This window comes from Peromyscus maniculatus, chromosome 15 (assembly GCF_049852395.1).
Source record: "Peromyscus maniculatus bairdii isolate BWxNUB_F1_BW_parent chromosome 15, HU_Pman_BW_mat_3.1, whole genome shotgun sequence".
In the NCBI taxonomy this organism is placed as follows: Eukaryota; Metazoa; Chordata; class Mammalia; order Rodentia; family Cricetidae; genus Peromyscus; species Peromyscus maniculatus.
This window is the reverse complement of record NC_134866.1, coordinates 82,910,968-82,921,217: the sequence shown is the minus strand read 5'-3', so window position 1 is coordinate 82,921,217 and position 10,250 is coordinate 82,910,968. Positions and strand designations below refer to the sequence as shown.

Below are 10,250 nucleotides of genomic sequence, written 5' to 3'. Positions count from 1 at the left end.
ATTTCTACTGTGCGGTGCATTTCTGCACGCCAAACAGCTAAAACTACAAGTTCCGTATATGTTATAAATCGGTTTAGGGAGCCTTGTTTTTAAATTTTATGTGTATGGGCGGTTTTGCCTGCATGCACGTCTGTGCACTATTTGCGTGCCTAGTTGGGACGGGGTACAGAATCTGGCGTTAGATCCCGTGGAACTGAAGTTACAGGAGTTTGTTATCTGTTTATTTATGTATATGAGGGCTCTAGCTGCATGTACATCTGCATGCCAGAAGAGGGCAACAGATCCCATTATAGATCATTGTGAGCCACCATGCCACCATGTGAACCTCTGGAAGAATAGACAATGCTGCTTTTTTTTTTTTTTTCTTTCCTTTCCTTTTTTTTTTTTTTTTTTTTTTTTTTGGTCTCGAACTCACAGAGATCCACCTGGCTCTGCTGGGATTAAAGGCATGCACCACCACCACCCGGCAACAGTGCTGCTCTTGAACACTGAGCCATCTCTCCAGCCCCCATCCCAACATCTTTAAGTAGAAATTAAATGATTATAGAAAAAAAATTCACTTTAAACTTTTATGGCTAGAGTGTAGACATGTATGACCTGGGTTTCATCTCCAGCAACACACACACACACACACACACACACACACACACACACACACACACACGCATTGCAGGTTGCAAGGCACATTGAAAGACCCCTGGCTGAGATCTTCCTCCGGGAGAGATCCCAAACCCAAGGAACACACCGAAACCACAGATCAGATGCAAAAGCAAGAGGGTTTATTTAGACCAGGTACCTGGGGCGAAGTCTCTTGGAGGACTTGCGCGCCTTCCTAGGGCAAGGGGGACTTTTTATGGGATCCCAGGGGCAGAGGCGCGGTTACAGAAGCGAGAAGCATAGTTACAGGGTCCCTATTGGTTGTTTCAAAGAAGGCCAGGGTGAACTTGGGGTCGTATGTGTGTGGCTGATTTGGCCTTGTCCAGGCCAGCTGCTTATTCCTCAAGGCCAGGGGGCCAGCCATAAAATATCCTGATTCGACTCAACTGTCTTTCTCCCAAGGCCGCCGACCACAGTTATCTCTCTCAAGGCTGAATGGCTGGCCATAGCTATCTCTGTCAAGGCCGGGTGGCTGGCTATGGCTGTGAACTCCTGTTTTTCTGATTCCTTTAGAATGGCGTTTCTTAGGCTAAGTTATTGGGGGGGGGGGCATTTCATTGGCCCAAAGCCCCATGTCCTCATAATGGAGCGGGGGTCTTTCATTCCCCCATTTTCTTTTGTACCAAATGAAATCTTTCATTTTAGGATGGAGAATAAGGGGTTAGCTCTATCTCTGACTGTCTGAGCCTCCGATATTGCTTGGTTAGGATCAAAGCCTGGGCAACAGAAACCTTATTCTTGATGAATTGCACCAATCTGTTGAGGATGTATGACCCAAACAATAAAATGAGCAGGAGGACGATTAGGGGGCCCATAATGGTGGAGACAAGGGTCGTAAACCATGGTGACCTTTGGAACTATCTTTTAAATCATTTCTGTTGAGCATGGCTACTTGGAGCTGTCTGAATTGGCCGGTCTCTATAAGGGCTGCAGTCCCTGTATCTACCCCAGCAGGTATTCCGCCCATGGTAATTTTTTTTAGTAACAGGGCCAGCGTCAGGGAAACAGGCTCTCTGGTGATGTCCCTCTTTATGTCAGGAGGACTATTAGGGGGATCAAGGGGACCCCCGGGTGAGTCTTATCTTTAGTGGGTTTGGAGAGTGTTGAACTAGATGTCTCGGTGTCCTTAGCTTTGTCGGGTTCCTTGGCAGCCTTTACATGCAACGTGTGGACCCAAGCCGCTGTCCCGTCAACCTCGGCTCTAGGTTCCTAGATTGATGGCGTCGGACCCAGACAGAGTCCCCAATCTTGAATGGGTGAGGTACCACCGGGCGGTTCAGTTGTTCCCGGCAGGCAGGGGTTTTTACACCGTCTTTTGCATCAGTTGGAGGGCTAGTGGCAAAAGAGGAGATATCAGAGTAAAGGAAATTTACAATTGGTGGGGGAGCCCCATACATGATCTTAAACGGGGTTAGGCCATGAGGCCCAGGAGTATTCCAGGCTCGGTAAAGGGCTAGGGGGAGTAGGAGCACCCAATCTCTAGTGCCAGTTGTAAGCGTTAATTTGGTTAAAGTCTCCTTAATGGTTTTATTTGCACGTTCTACCTGTCCTGAGCTCTGGGGGCTGTATGCACAATGAAGTTTCCAATCGATCCCCAGTAGCCTGGCCACCTCCTGACTTACCTGGGAGACGAAGGCGGGCCCATTGTCTGACCCCAATATCTGGGGTATTCCATACCTGGGAAAGATGTCATCTAGGAGTTTTTTGGTTATCACGTTAGCGGTCTTTTTCTTGGTAGGCAAGGCCTCTGTCCATCTATGATGTAAGCTTGTCGCTCGGGGCTCCATTCTGCCCCCATTTTTTTTTGTTAGTTCTTGGTCCTCCGGGCTTCCGCCATCTGGAGGGCCTGGGTCAGCGCGATCAGCTCTGTCTTTTGGGCCGATGTTCCAGGTGGCAGTGGTGAGGTCCAAACTATCTCCGATTCGGTGGTGACGGCTGCTCCGGCCCTCCGTTCTCCTTCTTGGAGGAAGCTGCTCCCATCCGTGTACCAGGCAGCAGGGTTGCGGGGTTGAGGGAGACAACTGGTCTGAACACCACTCGATCTGGGGGCTGCTGGACCAGAGCTTTCACCGCATGGGAGGATAACACAGTTAATGGCTGTCCCAAAGTCAGTTTCCCTGCATCCTTGAGCAAAACAGCAATGGCGGCTTCCCCACGCAGACAGGGGGCCATCCTGTAGCTATCGGGCTTCCATGGCCCCAGTCTCTGTACCAACATTTCTTTTGTAAAGCCTGAGTTCTCGTCCACGAACAGTTTAAAGGGCTAGGACTTGTAGGGGGGTCCCTTTGGGTCCTGTCCAGATGCCAGCTGAACCTTTTTCTCGGTGGTCCTTCGATACCTCCTGTTACCTGTGGCCCCCTGGACCAAAGCTGTGCGGTCACTGAGAGAGCCTCCAGTATGGGTCAGGACTGAATGTTGAGACCCGGTGTCCACTAGGAAGGTCATTGGCTGCCCCCCAATCTTGAGAGTTATCCTAGGCTCAGGGGGGGGCTCCTGGCCTTGACCTCCCTAATCCTCCAGATTGAGGAGGTCCGTGGCCCTTGGCTTAGGTCTCCAAGACCCTTGAGGCTTCTTTTTGATCAGTCACGAGCCCAATGTCCTCTCTGTTTACAGTAAGCACTTTGTCTTTGTCAAGCAGTGTCTTTTTTTAAGTCTCCCGTCCTAACGTCCTAACTCCCTCTCTGACCTGTCCCTGAGACATTACAGTGGCCAGGACTTTTTTTTGTTTGTTTGTTTTTTCCTCCCTCCGTGTCTCTTTAAGTCTTTTTTTAAAAACGCGCTGCCAGCGTCTCTTTCTGGTAACCTGAGCCGAATCGGTAGGGGGTCTAGAGCCCCTTGGAGACCCGCTAAGAGCAACTGGCGATAGAGACGTAGGTGTTCCCTACCTTCGCTGGTTTGTCCCGCCTTCCTCGTAGGCGACCGGCAATTGGGGAGGAAGCAGGAACTTTATCCTCCGCTGTTTGGGGGCCGCTGCAGGAGCCGCCGGTCCCTCCGGCGCTGTCGGGGGGGGGGGGGGGGGGGGGCTGTAACATTCGGGGCGGGGTGACTCGGCGCCCACGGGTGACACCGCCCCCGAGTCATCTTTTTCATACCGGGCCCTTTTAGCCGTCCCGGTCGCGCGGCGCTGTTAAGGTGGAAGTGTGTTCGGCGAGGGTCGCCGGCCAGGGGGCGGTCCCTCGCCGACCTCATCCCCGGCCCCGCCTGCGTGCCCCCGCCACATCCCGTGTCCGCCTACGCCGCCGCTGCCGACTGCGCTGCTCGGCCGCCCGCTGCGCTACCCACCGCCCCTCCGAGCGAGCGGCTGCGGGGCGCTGTCGGGACCGAGACCGCCGCCGCCTCCGCAGGCTCCCCGCCGCCCGGGTCCCGGACGGCCGCACCGGGGGCCGCCGCGCGCCGCCGGAGGGCAGGTCCGAGCCCGAGTAGGCGCGGGTGCGGCCGTTGGCGGCGGGGCCGCTCTGCTTGGCGCCCATGTCCGCGCCGCCCTGGGCCGCGAGCGAGCGAGCAAGCAAGCGAGGCGGGCTGGACGCAGCTCGCGGCTGGCGCTCAGGTGGCCGTGCGGACACGGTCGCTGCTGTTCGCTGCCGCGCTCCGCAGCGGCTGGTCGCCGGCCCCGCCCCTGGCCCCGCCCGCGCCGCCGCGGGCCTTCGCGATCAGATTCCCCTGGTCAGCACCAGTTCTAAGTCGGCTGTTAGGCGCCGGCCGAGACGAGGCACTGCGCGGAAAACCGCGGCCCGGCGGGGCGGACTCCTCCGCCCGCACGGGAGACAGCCGGGGAGAGCGGGAAGCGAGGGGAGCCCCTCCCAGCGCCGCCTCGGATCCCCGCCACCACCGCCACCGCCGCCGCCGCCGCCACCGCCGCCGCCGCCGCTGACGGCCTGCGGGGACTGGGCAGGGGGCGTCCCGCCGCCCTAGCTTCCCGGCGGCCCCGCCTGCGCACCCGCCTGCGCGTTCCCTTCTCCCGCACCCGCCTGCAAGCCTGCCCGCGCGCCCGCCTGCGCCGGAGCAGCGGCCTGCGGGGAGAGGAAAAGACTTGTTGGTGTGGGGTTAGGGAGGAACAGGGAGTGGGAGGGATCCGCCGATCTGGCTTCCTCGACTCCGGGATTCGGCGAGCGCTGCTGCTGCCGGGGGGCTGAGGGGAAGAGAAACGGCTTAACCCATGGGGGCGGTTCTGTTGTCAGGAGTCTCCACATGGCAATGTATGGGACCTGGTCCGGGTGGCCATGGGGACTGGAAGCAAAAATTTTTCCCTCCACCTGTGAAATAAGACTGAGGTTAAAGGTTCTCTGACGAGGCCATCTTATATTTATTTTAACCCAATCGGCCTCGCAAAGAGTGATCTATTTTTTTTTTTTTTTGATTACGACTCCTTCGCTGTTGGCTCGTGTCTTTACGTCTGACCAGTGTTTAAGCATGAGGTTCAAGGGGGTGGTGACAGTCTGTCCTATGGCTGTTTTTAGGAGGAGAACGGTTAAACAGAAAACAAAAAAACGACAGACCAATATAAATAAGACTAACACTCGCTGCGCGGCTTCGGTTCCAAACCGAAAGCAAAACCAGAAAAACCGTGCCCCCAGAGGGGTCTTCAGATCGTGCCTCAGAGGGCACTACAGATGAACCGTGGAACGTCTTCCAGGTTCCCAGATTTCCCTGGAACGTCTTCCAGGGTTCAGTGGCGAAGTCCAGGCCCGTCGGCCCCCTCTTTCAGATCCACTGACACAGACAGATTATCAGGCGCAGGCGCGGAGACAAACAAACAACATTTAACATTCAGACAAACAGACAACACTCAGACTGGACAGGGATGACATAAATCAAGGCCGGCCGGCTTACCTCCTGATGGTGGGTCGGTGGTTCCAGGGAGGGGTCTCAATCCCCGTACGGGCCACCAAATGAAAGACCCCTGGCTGAGATCTTCCTCCGGGAGAGACCCCAAACCCAAGGAACACACCGAAACCACAGATCAGATGCAAAAGCAAGAGGGTTTATTTAGACCAGGTACCTGGGGCGAAGTCTCTTGGAGGACTTGCGCGCCTTCCTAGGGCAAGGGGGACTTTTTATGGGATCCCAGGGGCAGAGGCGCGGTTACAGAAGCGAGAAGCATAGTTACAGGGTCCCTATTGGTTGTTTCAAAGAAGGCCAGGGTGAACTTGGGGTCGTATGTGTGTGGCTGATTTGGCCTTGTCCAGGCCAGCTGCTTATTCCTCAAGGCCAGGGGGCCAGCCATAAAATATCCTGATTCGACTCAACTGTCTTTCTCCCAAGGCCGCCGACCACAGTTATCTCTCTCAAGGCTGAATGGCTGGCCATAGCTATCTCTGTCAAGGCCGGGTGGCTGGCTATGGCTGTGAACTCCTGTTTTTCTGATTCCTTTAGAATGGCGTTTCTTAGGCTAAGTTATTGGGGGGGGGGGGGCATTTCATTGGCCCAAAGCCCCATGTCCTCATAATGGAGCGGGGGTCTTTCAACATAAAGGTTCTGCCATAATAATCCTGTCTTTATCTTCTGTAACACCTCATCAGCCCCTACACATATACAATTTTTAAAATTTATTTTTTATTTTATGTGCATTGGTGTTTTGCCTGCATGTATGTCTGGGTGAGGGTGTCAAATTCCCTGGAACTGGAATTACAGACAGTTGTGAGCTGCTGTGTGGGTGCTGGGAATTGAACCCAGGTCCTCTGGAAGAGCAGCCAGTGTTCTCAACCACTGAGCCATCTCTCCAGCCCCAGTAATACAATTTGCTGTTTTAAAACTTTCTAACTTTGGGCCGGGCGGTGGTGGCACACGCCTTTAATCCCAGCACTCGGGAGGCAGAGTCAGGAGGATCGCTGTGAGTTCGAGGCCAGCCTGGGCTACCAAGTGAGCTCCAGGAAAGGCGCAAAGCTACGCAGAGAAACCCTGTCTTGAAAAACCAAAAAAAAAAAAAAAAAACTTTCTAACTTTGGAAGACAGGATTACCTGAATATATTTATTATTTCACTTTTGACAAGGTCAGTTCTAAATCACACATTACTTATATAAGATTACAAGTATCTTTGCATTTCTGCAGACGGGACAGTGAACCGTGTATGTGCCAGGCAAGCATTCTAGCTGTGTGTGGTATCTCTAACCCACGAACACCATTTAAAATTTTTTTTCTGTTAGTTATGTGTATATGTGTCTGTGTGTCGGTTTGTGCACACTGGGAAGGACGTGCCAGCAGAAGCCAGAAGAGTTAGTTACAGGCAGATATGAGCCACCCTTTGTGGGTGCTGAGAATAAAACTTGGGTCGTCTGAAGATGAGGAAGAGCTCATAACCGCTGAGCCATCGATCCAGTAGCCCTCACCTCACCCCATTTTGAGAGTTTCATCGTATAATTCAGGCTGGCCTCAAACTCAGAGTAATCCTCCTGCCTGAACAAGTGACAGGATTATAGGAGTACCTAACCATGCCTGGCTGTCAGATACCTTTTAGAGATACCAAAAGCCTGAGAAATCAGAGAGTTAAACAATTTGCTGGACAGTGCATATCAAGAATGAGACAAGGTGGGGTTGGGGATTTAGCTCAGTGGTAGAGCACTTGCCTAGCAAGCACAAGGCCCTGGGTTCGGTCCTCAGCTCTGGGGGAAAAAAAAAAAAAGAATGAGACAAGGGGGCTGGAGAGGTGGCTCAGGGGTTAGCACTGACTGTTCTTCCAGATGGACCAGGGTTCAATTCCCAGCATCCACATGGTGGCTCACAACTGTGTGTAACTCCAGTTCCAGGGAATCTGACACCCTCTCACCAATGCACATAAAAAAAAAAATAAATAAATAAAGTTAAATAAAGTATTTTAAAAAATGAGACAAGATACACAGTCTCGTGGCAACAGCTGGAACCAGGAGGTACACCCTTCCATATCTTGCCACAGCACATAAAAACATCCAGGTTATATATTAATTACTTTTCCTTTGCTCCAAAGAATCATTATTACAATTCTCTAGCACAGTGTATTCAAAAAAAACTACTCCAGCGTATTTACATTTGCTCATTTCTCCCCACTATGAGAAATGCTAACATAAAACACTTGAGGACAGCCAAGTATGGGAGCACACACCAGTAATCCTGCCACTTGGGAGGTTTAGAAAGGAGGATCACAAGTTCAAGGCCAGCCTGAGGCACAAAGTGAAACCTCATCTCTCAATAAACTCTGACTAGTTAATTTATCCTTTCAGATAAGCGATTATAGGGCAGTAGAATCAGCCAGAAGTAAAGCATAAATTCTAATTCTGGTTTCCCCAGATAAAAACTTAGAAAAAGTTCAGGCAAAAGAAACTTCTGTCTGCTGGGCAGTGGTGGTGTACGCCTGTAATCCCAGCACTCAGGAGGCGTCTCTGTGAGTTCGAGGCCAGCCTGGTCTACAGAGCTAGTCCAGGACAGGCTCCAAAGCTACAGAGAAACCGTCTCGGAAAAAAAAAAAAGAAAAAGAAAAAGAAAGAAAGAGACAGAGAGAAAGAAGGAAGGAAGGAAGAAAGGAAGGAAGGAAGGAAGGAAGGAAGGAAGGAAGGAAGGAAGGAAGGAAGGAAGGAAGGAAGGAAGGAAAGAAAGAAAGAAAGAAAGAAAGAAAGAAAGAAAGAAAGAAAGAAAGAAAGAAAGAAAGAAAGAAAGAAAGAAAAGGAAACTTCTGTCTCGAAGCTGAAGTATACGTCCGTGAAGCCAGAGTCCCACAACCCACAATGAAAGCAGGCTTGTTCAGGTCCTTACAGATTCTGCAGATTCCAGATGAGGTATTTCATGTTAAAGTACTTCAAATGCATTCAAAACTAACATAAGGTTCATTTACCCTGAGCAGAGCAGCCCTACATTACACAATACGTCACTGAGCAGTCAATCTAGGATGGAAGAATAGATAGAATTTGCTAATCCAAAGGATCAAGCTTCCAACTTCAGTTCTAAACTCACTAGTATGAGACTCAGACAGTGAATGTATCAAATTATTAATTTCCTTATCCATAAAATAATAAGGTTACATGCCGAAGACTGTTATGAGAATTAAATGAGATATCGTATGTCTGTATATACAATTTTAAAATTTTTATTAACTTTATGTGCTTTGGTGTTTTGCCATGGGTGTCGGGTCCCCTGGAATTGGAGTTACAGACAGTTGTGAGCTGTTATGTGGATCCTCTGGACAAGCAGGTGGTAGTCTTAACCACTGAGCCATCTCTCTAGCCCCCTGTATATACAATTTTAACTGCAAATACTGGACTAGTATTTACTGTAAATACTAGACTTTATTTCAAAAATATAAAGCATATACAACAAAACATTATCGCTAGCCAGTGGCAATGCACCCCTTTAATCCCAGCACTTGGGAGGCAGAGGCAGGTGGATCTCTGTGAGTTCTAAAACAGCCAGGGCTGTTACAGAGAGAAACCCTGTCTCAGAAACAAACGAACAACAAAACAATATCACCTCTTCTTTCTGAGGGGTGAGTTCATGTTTGTACTAATTTTTCAGCTTTTCAAATGGAAAACATTGATTATACACACTTTTAATTTAAAAAAAAATCACACACATAAGGCATCACTTTATGCAGCAAACTTTTATAAGAAGGGTTATGCTTTCACAAACTATCCCCCAAAACAGTTTATCAGCAAAAAGCAGGTATGGGAAACATGGGTCAGCATGGACAAGAGACCTCTGAAGTTCAACCTAACCCCATTATTTGTTAGGAAACTGCCTACGTGGGATTCTCTAGGTTGGACCCAGCTAGTTAACACCAACACCAACAGATATATCCCGGTGGTGGCTTTAAGCCTACAGTGTAGCACCACATTGGAAAAGAAATCATTTCGTTTATTCCAACATACAATTATATGGCACGGTTTTAGAATTCCTCCCGCTTCATTTTCTTCATTCCACAAAACAGGCTTGCTTTGTGAGGACACCAGTTAGCTTCATAACCTAAGTATGAGCCAGGCATGGACGAGAGCCCGTAATCCCACCACCTGGGAGGCGGAAGCAGAAGGATTGAAAATTTGAAGCCAACCTGAACTAATCGTTAGTTCAAGGCTACCTCGTGAAACCCTGTCCCACACAAAAGTACAGTGATTTCCAAAACCCAGAGCAGTTACCATGAGAGCCAGGGAAGGTACCCCGAAGCCCTTTCACTAGGGGTCAATCCCAACGCCACGAAAACACTTCTTGTACTGTGTTTAGAAATAGAAAGTAAAATTTTCCTTCAATTAAAAAAAATGAACTAGGGTTGCACAAAAACATTATTTAAAAGTTTATCTTCGGAAAATAATTCAAAATTGTATACACAAAAACATGTACTTCGATGCCTAGAAGGTATATAAAACATTTTCAGAAAAAAAAAAAATAGACCAAACTGGGCTGGATGTACACAATCAGTTTGATGTATACAGTATAATCAGCTAATATGTTATGTTATTACCAAGAATTTTAATTTTTAAAGAACATCATGAGATTTACAGACACTGCTGTTCTATGAGCATTATTCCATTTCCAGACAGATTAGCTTTTTCACTACCCACGGACTAGGAATCACCAACCTGCACAGAACCTAAGACAGTGCCCACAACCGAAACTCCTGAGTGTAGTTTTTCCC

The 10,250-nt window shown here is 49.8% G+C and overlaps 1 protein-coding gene across 2 annotated transcripts; it reads right to left on the bottom strand.

Annotated features, from left to right (window-relative positions):
- Positions 1-757: 757 nt before the first annotated feature.
- Positions 758-3,704, bottom strand: LOC143268722 (uncharacterized). 2 transcript variants are annotated; one of them, XM_076552193.1, is made up of 3 exons: positions 3,543-3,704; positions 2,280-2,720; positions 758-1,989 (listed from the first exon to the last, which is right to left on the bottom strand). In XM_076552193.1, exons 1-3 carry the CDS (start codon positions 3,687-3,689, stop codon positions 1,978-1,980), a joined length of 600 nt encoding a protein of 199 aa, XP_076408308.1. In that variant the 5' UTR covers positions 3,690-3,704; the 3' UTR covers positions 758-1,977. The 2 variants fall into 2 exon arrangements, with proteins under 2 accessions (XP_076408308.1, XP_076408307.1); XM_076552192.1 differs by having other exon boundaries at positions 758-2,720.
- Between the last annotated feature and the right edge of the window lie 6,546 nt (positions 3,705-10,250).